Consider the following 13,025-nt stretch of genomic DNA (forward strand, 5'->3'; position numbering starts at 1 on the left):
CTTTTTCCAACAGTGACACAGCTGGATGGCTCCTCACTGCCCTCACCTCCATTCACTTTACTCTGAAGAACAAGCAGATTGATAAGGCTCAAACAACAGAATGCTTAATATTTGTACTTCCAATTCATTGTCAAAAACATGAATTGCTTTTGTCACTTTATATGAAAAGATGTTTGTTTGGTTCCTCTAATTAAATTGCATGTCACAAAGCTTTTCAATTTGTACTTAAGTCTAAAAGGTTCTGAGGTATTTATCTATTTGTTTGTCTGTTTGCAGGTTTTTATTTTAACAAAAGATAAACCTTACCCAATTGAAGATTCCATTAAATTTGGGAGGTGATCCAGATCAATATACCAATTCAGGAAAAATAAAAGATTGGCTGAAATTGGTGAAATTTAAAAAAATCTATATCTTGGTTTGTTATTTAACAATCTTGGAAATTGAACGATGGAAAATTTCTTCCAAACCATTAATGTGTGAATGATCATGGTGCATTGATCAGGATCAATGATCGAGGTACTGCCAATGACTGGCTGAGAGGATATTGGCACGTGGTGGCGGTTTATGCTTTCTGAGGGTATTTGTTTTACTGTTTGAGGAAAGTTTTTAAAGGTTCAGTATTTTGCTATTTTTCACCATCATCTCCATTTGTTCTAAGAACCCCAACAACATAGTATTTGAGGGTTATTTTCCAAAACTCGCCTGTTTTCTAGAGTTTTAGCCTCTGAAAAGTCAGTTTAATGACTCTTCTAAAAACAGGCTGTTTTGGGGCCTTCATGCATATGCATGAGTGGTTAAATGTAGAGAACACATTTCATGTATGTAGCTTTACATATATGACAATAAAGTATAATATATGTTCTATAATAAACCGCAGTGTTTGTTTTAGCTGTGAGGTAGTCTGAGAGGGAAGAGCTTACATTCTTATAGGGTAGGAGGAGCCAGGATTGTCAGGAGGAGGAGTTTCTGCAATGTGATGTCACAACGCTAGAAAAATCCAACTGTCCCGTTTGTAGATGACTTTTTACAAAATGTGGAATAAGAAGAGAGGGAGGAAACATAACTTTTTCATCTTTGACCCTCTGAATGAGGCTAAAGGATGTTTATCACTGTAGCAGAACCATTAGAAGCAGATGCCAAGATACAGAGATATTCAGTGTTAGTCACTTCACTTGTCAGTGGGCATAACTTATTGAGTGATCTGTGTATTAATTTATTTGTATATTTATTCATCTATTTGTCATTAAACTATTTACTGCAGTAGCAGTTTTGAGAGAAAAAACATATTTAGGGGCTGGAAAAATAAAGCATTGCAAGGATTTGTGTCCAACGTGAAGTTATATTGAGCAGCAAATATATTAGTCTACGTTAGGCCATAGCAGATGTTTTTGTTAAATGTATTATGATTATGGATGCATTTGTTAAATAACCACCACATTGTCCCAGCCCTCTAAATAAGAGCTGAAACCCAGAGAAACTTAGCAACCCCTGCTTAGGCCAGACTTTGGAGCTCAGTCTACACATGTTTATGTTTGGTTGCTCTGAAGGCACTTCCAGATGCTGCTGCTCTCCTCTTCTTACAGCTCAACCCCACTTTCCACCCACTACTGAAATCAGAGACCACAGAGGAAGTATTGGAGCATGTCTTACTTGGCATTTCCTGGCGAGATTCTTTCACGTCTCTCTGTTCTTATCATCTCGTGTCCACACTTAACTTCACTGAATTTACAATCCACAGTGATAGTATGCAGAGAGTTTTTTATTTAATTTTTTTAATTTTGCTTTTAAAAATCTGTTTTTATTAAGTATTTTCTGGTTGGGAGGATGAATATGATATATGAGATATGCTGTGTACTGTAGAGAACAGTTTGTGCTCATTAGAATTAATAAAAACAAGATGAATTTATAGTTTCCTGTTTGTACTTTGTATTAGTAAGGATAACAGGAATCATAAACAGGCAAGAACATCTGGAAAGGATTGATTCATACACAAGATATTGCATGTTTCCAAAATGTGTATAGCATGAAGTAATTCAGCAGTTTATTGTGGAAATGACAGCTCTCAGTTTAAGTCATCTTTATTTGGATTGCTTGAGTGAGTGTAAAATATTTGAATGTTAGTTCTGCAGACATGTTGCATCCATAAAGAAGTGTCACTGAACTCAAAAGAATGTGCTAATAGCAGAGAAAGAGCTGAAGTCCCACCATGCCATGTGTTGACTGGTTTGTTATGATTCAAACCTCTGTGATTGTGTGTGACTGTAGATACATGGTGCATGTACCTGGTGCTGCAACTATATTCAATACTGGGGTATCAGATAATCTGGCAACATGTTTGTGGTGAGTCCAGCGCAGTAATTCTAAAACACAAATATGCGTCTCTTGTGGTATGTGGGCATATCGATTTATTTCAAAGATGAACCCATCATTTTCCGAGTCTTTGTATCAGCTTATTTAAAAGAAAAATACATGTGCACCCCATAATTAGTCCCATCTGCCTGACAATGAATTGTGGCATTAGTCTGGTAAGAGAAAAGGCAATGGGAAAATAGTAAAGTAGAAAAGTTAAAAACCATGGCAAACTAAAACAGCATTTCAAAGAAGTCTGCCGACAAATATTACAAGTGATATAACAATTATATAAAAGGGGACAATAACAATGCATGTCAAAAACTAAAGGTTTGTGAGCAGTTGGTCACATGATGATTTAATAGACAACCAACAAAAAGTGCTGTTTGAAAATGTTTTGTCTTTGGATTAAATCCATTTATTTGGCTCTAATTAAAACCAAGAGAATATCAAGCAGACAGAATAAACCGTGAACAAAGACTGAGGTATTGCAGACTTTATCATCTTGATTGTAGAAAAGTGTAGTATAAATGGAGAAAAACAAAACTCCAAATTAATTCAGGTTTGTACAAAATGTAAACAAATGTACAACTTGAGGCGACAATATTATTGCTAAAAACATAAACTTCTCTCAAACATTTTTTTTTTTGTAATTCAAAAGCAGATCAGATAGCTCCTGAATTACTGTCAACTGATAAATGCAAGGATTTTTCTTTGTAATTCAATAAAAAATACAGTTAATAAAGCAGAACATCAGCATAAACCAGCAAAATAATAAAAAGCTTCAACCACGGGGATGAGTCGACTGTCATGTCAGAGTTTATTTACATTGGCGCCTAAAACGACCGTTCAGCAGCTAAATTAATTGACTTTCTGCCTTGACACGATTCCATCAAACCTCGAATAATCGACTATTATTAATCCAGACACCTAGATAAACGACTTCTCATTGCAGTCAGGCACCAAAATCCCATAAAGCAAATCTCCTTTTCTGACAGAGTGAGATTTTTAGTTATTTTAATAATGATTTCAAACATTGTTTATTGGTGTTGATTTTTTATGCTAAATGTTGCACATAAATCCCTAAACTATCAGTAGATTATTACCTACATTTTTTTTATTTCCAAGTTGTTTTCCCCTATTGTTAGATCTGCTCATGTTATCACTTTTAAAATCAAAGCCAAATACTGAACAGTTTTACTACTGGGGAAAAAATGTCAAGTTAAAGAAAACGGGACATTTTTCGTAGTCACTTGCTTTTTTTCTGTTTTCTTCAAAGGCTATCCCTAATAATATGCCACCTACTGTACACAAATAGGTGAAACCATTCTTTAAACAGTAAATAATTAGACACTAGCATTTCCATTCAAGGTGGTGGAGAACTAAAGGTCAACAAATAAATAGTCAATATTTGTACCAGGCCATTTTCTTCTATGTAAATAACTGTTTATTTAAGCTACCCCAGTGGAAATTTTATTTTATATATATATATATATATATATATATTCTTTTACATCATTATTCAAGAGAAAGAGCTTGGTGCCTAATTTCAGACTATTTGTGTCTTATTTTTTCTATTCCTATGTGTATTTCTCTCGTTATTCTGGTTTCCTTGCATCACTAGGTGACATGTTGTAAATTGGCGAGTCATAATATGTGTGTGACAATGGATGGTTCTTTGTGTGATTGTGGCTCAGGTGTTAGAGGGGTCGCCCTCAAATTGAAAGGATTGGGGCTTCATTCCCAAGACTATGCCTGTCTATGTGCTGAAGACTCCTTGAGCAAAGCACTCAAAGCTGAGTTGCCTCCAATGCACAGCTCCATTGGTGTGTGAATGTGAGCGTGAAAAGTTGATTGATGTGATATTGTAAAGTGTATCTAACCATAGTATTATGATATAGAAAGTGGGTTGATAGAATATGGCCTTAAATACAAAACAAGAACAACTGTCTATCATGTATTTTGTGGTAGAAAAGTTTTCTTTTTACCTACTTTACTTTTAATCAAACTTTCCTCAATGGTCTATTAGTTTTTTGAAAAGATCTGAGGCACTCAGAGGGACTGTTCCATTTCCATTAGGGCTATTTAATCATAAAAAGCATGTTTTTGGGCTTTTTAATAACAGTCCCTCTGAGTGCCTCAGATCTTTTCAAAACTTGAAGTGTGATCCCCAAACTGAAGAGCACCAGACAGACAACATTTTTTCAAGGAACTTTCCAACACAAGAAACCCATGCAGCACTCCATGCAACTGTTTTTTGCTCTATTAGATTTCTTTTGAGAGATTCTTGAATTAGACTGAGTGAAGTGGAGATTTATATTGGAAGTGTAGGTTTAGAAAAAGCAATTATGTTGAAAAAATTCAGTACAGACTTGGTTTGAGTTCCTTAAATGCTTTATTTGTCAAGTTTACCAAGTACAGTATATTTATAAAACATACGGCTGAATTTAAACAACTATTCTCATAATCTATCTGTTCAAATAGTCATTATTTATATTATATCATAAATTTTAGTCTGTTTAACTGTCTAGTTGATTTGAGTCTCTAAATTGGCCGTTGGAGTGTGAGTTGTTGTGTGTGTTTCCCTGTGATGGACTGACACTCTATCAAGAGTGTACCTCCGCCTAACGCCCAATGAGAGCTAAAGATAGGCACCAGCAGACCCCGTGACCCTGAAAAAAACAGCAAGTGGGTCAGAAAATGGATGGACTCATGGATACATTTTAGTAGAGGTCTTAAAAGAACTCAAATTGTGTCTTCCTGAGTCATTCCATCATGTAACCATTCCTTTTCTAAATCCTCCAATTGATGGGAAACACTATGATTACTGCCTCCAGTGAAATATCTGTCCTTTGAAAAAGGAGCAGTTCCACTCATTCTAAGAACCTCTTTCTTTTTCCAGGCAGGCCTGATCCGGACTGATAATGGAGAATTTTTCATTGAACCCCTCGAAAAGGGCAAGCAGGATGTGGAAATGAAGGGGCGTGTCCACGTGGTCTACCGCAGATCTGCCATCAAGCGAGAGACGGGCCAGCGGAGGGATGACCTCCACAATGAAGGTAGGCGAGGAGAAGAAGTGTGACGTCAGTGGAAATGGAGATCCCAGTGTGGGTTTGACTTGGAACAGGAACAAAAAAAAGTGAGGGATTACAGTAGCTGCATGAGGAGTGGACAGATGCTTATCAGTGCATGATATATTAAACCATTAGCAGGTCAATAGAACTGGACAGAGGAAACTTGTCTATCATACAGAAAGTACCCCCATACAGCCTAAACTTTGGTTTGCTTAAGGTGGGAATGCTTTTCTGTGGTGTCTTTTTACAAGTACTGGAGGTGGCCGTTTCCCATTTGCTGCATCATAAATACTGTTCAATACAAAATGTTTGTAGGAGTTGTTGAGTTTTCATACAGCCAAGCACATCTTAGAATGTTACATTTGCTTTGGCAGAGCAAAGCGGTCATTCCAAGTCACAAGTGAAGGAAAACAACTCTTAAAAAGTGTTTGTGGCACAAATCAGAGTAAACTGAATGTTTCACAAACTAAAGTACTTAGTGTATTAAAATCACAATGATTGGAAGCCTATGCCTCTCCCTAACAGTAAACTTGATGCCAGTATGTTGGTAAGTTATGCAGGAGTTGAGGTAGATATACTGTAACTGTTAATGACTACTGTAAATAATTTATTCTGGCATATTAACAGGTTGAGACTGTCTTTAATGTTACGTAACTGTGGCAGGTACAGTACACCTCCTTTTAAACTATCCACATGAGGCAGCAAGAGCAGTAATGACAATAAACAAAGCCACATTGACCTTCTTTTATTTGGCTGTGTCTGATGCACAAAAGCAGCAAAGAGACTTCCTAACCAGATGCACAAAAACAGAGAAATAAAGTTTGGAGCTCATAATCATTCTCCCACGCATAATTTCAGTCATCGTTACATCTGCTTGTATCTGATGTCATTCTTTAGTCATGGACCAGTGCTCACCATCACTGAGGGTGAGTGTGGGGGCGTAGTTTCACGTTTAAATGGTCATTTGTTTGAGCTTGCTGTTAATTTCACAGTCCCTTTTCCTTTTACTCATGAAAAAGAACTTCAGATACTTGAACTCCTCTTCGTTGGGCACCGTTTTCTTTTTCCGATACCTGAAGAGGATCCACCATCTGTTTTTGTGAAATGACTATGGACTCAGACTTTGAGGCGCTGATATGCTTCCCAAACGCTTCACACTCAGCTGTGAACCATTCAAGTGTGTGTTGGAGGCCCTCATGTGATGAAGTCAGCAGCATAACATCATTCATAAAAAGGAAAGACCATCCAATGCCTGCTTCTCACACTCCAGAATGCCTGAATCATTGCCTTGTCATTGATGGGAGAGCTGCATGGTCTGGAATATTGCTGTGCAGATCACTTTGCTCCTGGTGGGGAATTCTGGTATAAACATATGGACTTAGAACCAGGCAAACACTTCAACTTGAATTGTGGATACAGGTTAAAGCCCATGTTTCCTGCCTGTAGGGGATGCCAGAACCCTCTCTGGGAACTAGGCGGATGTTCTTGGTAGGCTTTACACGATCAGGATTTTTGGGCCGATCATCGATCAGTGAGTTTAAAAAATGAACAATGATCCGATTTTTTTTTTTTTTGTTAGGTAACTAACACATCCCAGCTAACACAGTCCTTTGGTACTACCTGATACAGATTCACGGAAAATCAAACGGTACCATGTTTCAGGACCTAAACGCATACTACGTAACGTATACTAAGGGTTCTCAAACGTTTTGGATCCAGAGACCTCTTACAGGGGAAAACATTTTTGGCAACACTTTATTTGAAGTTTTATACATAAGGCTAATATTACGCTGTCATTATTATGACATGACACCTGACACTACCATGAATAAGGTGTCATGAAGGCTGTTGTTTATTAGCCTAACTCTAACCCTACTAGAGCCCTCAAAAAATGCCAACATAGCTCCAAAGGTGTTATATTATAGTGAACTACAGTTAATGACATCCTTGATGACACTTTAACCCCTAGAAAACATTAGGAATGATCTATTCTTTGAATGTTTCAACTCAACTTCAATAATTTAAGATGTTTGTTGTGGAAATGAACTTAAAAAGTATGTATGTTTTTATAGCTATTGTGACAGCATCACACTTTACAATGACACGTCCAGTATCCAAAAACTGTTTGTTTTTGTCTTATATGTACTGTAGCAGTAGTTATACACTTTTTTTTAAATTATATAATGTGAATAAGATTTTTTTTTTTTGCTAATTATTTCATGGACCCCCAAACTCGCAGACCCCAGTTTGAGAACCATTGTTTTACTGTATATTTGATGGTGTATGGTGTGGTATTTGATGGTGTATGGTGTGTCTCATGTTGCCTGCATGCAGAGCTTGCTACATATACTTCAGCAGAGACGGGTATGTTGGTCATGGTTTTTTGAATAAAAAAAGCTACACATCTGTTCTATAGTAAAGCTAACCTTCATTGACTTCTGATGTAGTTTATCAGGATTTAAAAAATAGCGTCAAATGAATTGATGCCAGTTTTCCTGTAGAGGTGTGCAACGCTCCTTTATTTTAAAGGAACCATAGCTGTTCACTAACCTTAGCTGGTAAAATAAGGAATGTTGTACCTCAGCCATTATATTAAGATTTAGCCCATGGAGCCAAGGAGCACTTGTGATCTTTTTTACTCACACCTTTGAATTCCTGCTCATTCCTCCTTATGCCACAATAATAATGACTGTGCTGAATAATTGTGCTTCAGATTGGAGCGACTGCAGCTGAACACCTGCAGAATGGTCTTTTCTCGCTGAATAGAATTAACAACCTATTTAAAAGCTCAGCAATGGGAACATGCTGTGAAAAACATTTCAATTAGACATTTATTTTTTTGTGAAATGATTTTGAAAAGAAATGCAGCTGGGTAGTGATAGCTGTGCATCTAATTGGGTAAAGATGTATGCTGGGTTTTAACAAGTAAAAGTACTTCATTTTAGCTTTAGCAAAGAAAAAAGGAATTGATTAGAATATCTGAATAATGCTACAGCATACTGATCATATATTTTCCTGCTCGTTGGTTTGGTAATGTATTTTCTCATACACATATACTGTATATGGGGTTATTCATTACTTATTCAATCATATCTGATATGAAATGTTATTTTTTACAACTTTTGAAGTGTTTTGCCTACGAGTAACCAAGGTCACTTCTTTCTTTGAGAACATGAATATATTATTGCATTATAATTTGATTGACAGCTGATCATTGTATGCAGTTGAACTCCATCCTTACACAAATGTGTTTTCACACTTTAGAATATTTCCATTTAGCTTTGGTTAGTAATATGATGCGTTTTGTCTTTTTTCTGGCGAGTTCATACATGTGTTGCTTCCTAATACTCATTTTCATCCAACATTGACTCTTTTTTTTTGCAAGCAAGACCTGCTGAATTCTTGTGAAATTTGAATTCCCACCATCACACCTTTCAAACTTTGACAGAAAGAAATTGGTTTTCCATCATCTTTTGAAAGCCTTGTGTGATTTCTGTGAAGCAAAGGTTATAAAGATTTCACTGTGTAGCAAGGTTCCCACGATACAAACTTGTTTATGTTCTTGTTGTAATTTTTTCAGTGGCAGACGTGGGGATAGCGGACCTCCCCGCAGCTTTGGATCTGGTCGAACACAAACTGTCTGAGTCCGATCGCAAGAGGAGACATGCAAAGAAAGACGACTACAGCATCGAGGTGCTGCTGGCTGTGGATGACTCGGTGGTGCGCTTCCATGGGAAGGAGCATGTGCAGAATTATGTTCTCACGCTCATGAATATAGTAAGTTATTCATGCTCAAGAGCTCCTTAGATTTACCAGTTTCCTGAAGATTGAAATTTGAAGTCAAAACCATGAAAGTCTGCTTGTGCTAGTTCTTTGTTGCTGTTATTACATGTATATTTGGTTTATTAATTACTGTAAATAGCTCATAGGTGTAAATAGATGCATAATGGGAGCATGCATTGTGTGCATTTTCTTTTCTTAGATTTGGAATGTGTTGCAGTACAGTACATTAAGTCTTTTAAAAAGACAAAATTGCAGGAAATAACTTTCAAATGAAACACGTTGGGTTTGAAAGTCGTGTCCACAGCACAAAAACAATGTGGAAGTCGTCTTGGCGGGCACGAAAAATGAAACTCTTATTTTTGCGACAGAGTTACATTTCTCCGTGAGATTATGTTGTTCTTTCTCAACATAAAAGTGTATTTAGGTCAGTATTGATAACTTTGTAAAAAGTCTAAAAGAGTCTGAGGTTAATAAGCTAAATAAATCTTGCTTAATGGAATATTTTTAAAATTGTTTTAGAGAAAAATGCACACTAGTCAACAACATTTATCTTACCTAGAAAATAACATGTTTAACATTAAATTTACACATATTTTTAAATACAAATTAAAGATTTATTTCACTCATTGACTGTCTTTCATATCAGACGTTACCACAGTGTCTTCAGATCGCTACTTTTTCTCCCTGCGAACAGGATTAGCCATTTAAAAGTGAAAAAGAGAAACTCTCAGTTCATTCATTATGGGTTCCAGCAGCTCCTACCACCATAATCTACTTATTGAACCCAAATCCTCCAAGTCAGATTTTCGCAGGGTGCTGGTTTCACTCTGTAACAGTTACCATTTGGAGCCTGCATGGTGGTCTGATTAGCTGGACCAAGGTTGTACTGAGAGCGGGTGCTGGACATTCATGGCAACCAGTAGCAGAAGTCCACTAGTAGGACATAGAGGGATGTATTTATCAAATCAGAATATTAACTTCTTACATGTTAAGCGGAGAGACTGTCTGACTTGTAATGACAGTGAAGTTAATGTAAGGACATTCTTCAGTATTTAAATTAGTCTAATAGGATTTTAATAATATTTTTTAAAAAAAATGGTTTAGTAGAACCTTCATCTTTAAATTTAACTCATATTTAGACAGAACAGGAACAGACAGGAACTTCAGACTGAGGAAATGTTGATTAAACAATGATTTACACATTTATTTATTTTTTAATGAAAACAGGTCAAAACACTTTAATTCTCCTTGTACTCTACATGCTTTCTGGGCTCTTTTCAAATCCCCCTGAATCCCTGTGCCGTCGTACCACCTGGAGAAACACTCCCTGAAGGATTGATTACTGGACATCCTGTCTGTGAATAGCCAAGGTGGCTGCCTGGGTTCTGCTGCACAATGCTTGTGTTGTTTGACCCCGCGCTAGGCCAGGCTTCGCTCCATGTTGATGTGGTGCTAAACTCAATCCAGGAACACCTAGCACCTTTAGCCCACAGCTGTTTTTCTCATTGTTATACACAAGAGCCCTGTTTCTCTACATGTTCCTCCTGGTTTTGCAATTATCAAAGTTTCTGTGGCTTCTACCTATTGATCAGCTTTTTGGACCAGAAACATTTTTATAAGCTTAAGACAAGCAGGTTTCCTAGAACACTGACAAAAAAATCACTATATGTACAATTAAACAAACTATTTGGCTGAAAAAATGCTAGAAACATGAAATTATCAAACGCAGATTTTAAAAACCTACAATCTCAGTCTCTTTAAGTATTTTGAGAAATTACTTTTTATTGTTTTTATCAGTTGAAATGCATTCATTCTTTATTAACCAATGGTTAGTGGGACATTGTGCTGCACTAGGTAAGTAAGTATTAAAGTGTTAGATACTACTTCACACCAGTAGGGGATCAAAGTTTGCTTATAAATGCCACGTTGTGGTTCCTTGTTTGGTGTTCCAATTAATTGTGTTAGATTGCCACGGCTCACAAAAGCCTTAAAAACACAACCGAGAAGGATTTGGTTCGTTAAAAAGAAAGTGAATCATGTGTATTGACGAACAGTTTTTCAAGCTCCAGAACAAGTCCTTTGTGTGTCCATGTCCTCTTTCTTTAGCAGTAGCTTCTTTCCATTCCAGTCTCACACAGTTCGTGACAATGTCAGGTATTCTGTATATTTTATTATTAATTATTACGTGTCACGTAGTACATAATGTTTATGTGCTTTTTGACACTAGTTTAGTTCTCAATCCCTAAATAAAGTGTTTTATTAAGATGCAATCATAGCAAATAACTGTTAAATGAAACACATTGGGTTTAAAAGTCGTATCTGCAGCGCAAAAAGAATGTGGAAGTCGTGATGATGCACATGGAAAATGAAACTGTTGTTTTTGTGACAGATTCACATTTCCCCGTGAGATTGTGTTGTTCTTGCTCAACATGAATGTGTATTTTGGTCAGTATTGATAAGGCTATAACTTTGTAAAACATCTTAAAAAGTCTGAGGTTAACTGCATTTATTAAGCTAAATAAATCTTGCTTAAGATATTTTTAAGGCAGGGTGACCCTTTATTGGCAACACAGACAAACTTATTGCATCAGATATTTTTTAAATGCACTAACAAATGTTGAAGGCAATAACGGTATTTTATGAATAAATTATTGTGTTTACGCAATATAATTTGGCACACATTGGTCCGAATGACAAAAGGAGAAAAAGTTATTGTTGAAAAGAGAATAAAAGACATTTATAGAGACATTTTGAGTAAGGCGTAGCAAGCGATGTATAGATTGTTGTGCTCAGAAAGCTTCTGGCATCAATAATAGGATATTAATAAGATGCATCCTGTGGTATTTATTGAGGAAAAATTCAAGACAATATACCTGTTCATCATTGTTTAGAATCTATATTCATTTAGTGAAGCAGCACAGACAAACTAATGGATAAATCAGTCCCACCAACTATGATATAGGTTTTATAAATTGGTGAGAGCGATATCTTTCTCCCACAGGGATGCTTATGGTCTGTCAAAACAAAGAAAAAGGAGGAAATTATTCCATTCTAACAAGTAAAAGAAGTTCTGACTGTCATAAAACAGCTGGAAAGAATGTAAGAACTTTAAAATGGCTCAATTATATTATAATAATAATCATGTTTCCATAAAGCAAATTTAAATTAGACCACGGAGCCATGAAGAGAGATACTATGACGCATTTTATTTTACTTCATTGATTTGAGTTCCTATTGTGTTTATTGATGACGAAGAATGATTTATTATTATTCACCTTTGGAGAACTGGTTTAAACTGTAAACATTTATCTGCAGATCTGCTTTTACTGGATATTAAATCTAATATTCAGGCATATTATCAATGCTAGTTGTGAATTATAAGAAATACTGCAATTTCAGTTACAGGCAGGATTTGTGACACCTTATATAACTGATTGTTTATGATTCATTATACATCCGGTAACTTGCATATCCTTATTTTTAAAGGCATTAAGTGGGGAAAAATAAATGCCTATAACTGTATCTGGATCACCAGCACAGTGAAACAGAGGGATGGCTTTGTGTGAACCAACATGTGCTCATGATTTCATGAAAATACAACACCCTCAGGAGGAAGTCAGTGTTGAAATTTGAATGAAATTGTAGCTTATTCTCCTACATTCCAGAGGCTGGTTAATAAGGACGACCCAGTAATGGATCTTTGCAATTGCATCAGCACAGAAGTCTAAATAGACTGTAGTTACAATACTATGCCGAGTGCTATTAAAACGGCATAAAAAGTTTCCTGCATGATTAATTGTACACATGAAAGTCAAGGTT

The 13,025-nt window shown here is 36.2% G+C and overlaps 1 protein-coding gene across 2 annotated transcripts in view; it reads left to right on the top strand.

Annotated features, from left to right (window-relative positions):
- adamts14 (ADAM metallopeptidase with thrombospondin type 1 motif, 14) overlaps positions 1–13,025 on the top strand; it is a 49,170-nt gene that overhangs the window by 10,560 nt on the left and 25,585 nt on the right. For both annotated transcript variants that reach the window (XM_028475340.1, XM_028475341.1), the window contains exons 3-4: positions 5,252–5,408; positions 9,004–9,200. In XM_028475340.1, the coding sequence (XP_028331141.1) occupies positions 5,252–5,408; positions 9,004–9,200 (354 nt within the window). The remainder of the gene's footprint in view (positions 1–5,251; positions 5,409–9,003; positions 9,201–13,025) is intronic.

This window comes from Gouania willdenowi, chromosome 19 (assembly GCF_900634775.1).
Source record: "Gouania willdenowi chromosome 19, fGouWil2.1, whole genome shotgun sequence".
Taxonomy (NCBI): Eukaryota; Metazoa; Chordata; class Actinopteri; order Blenniiformes; family Gobiesocidae; genus Gouania; species Gouania willdenowi.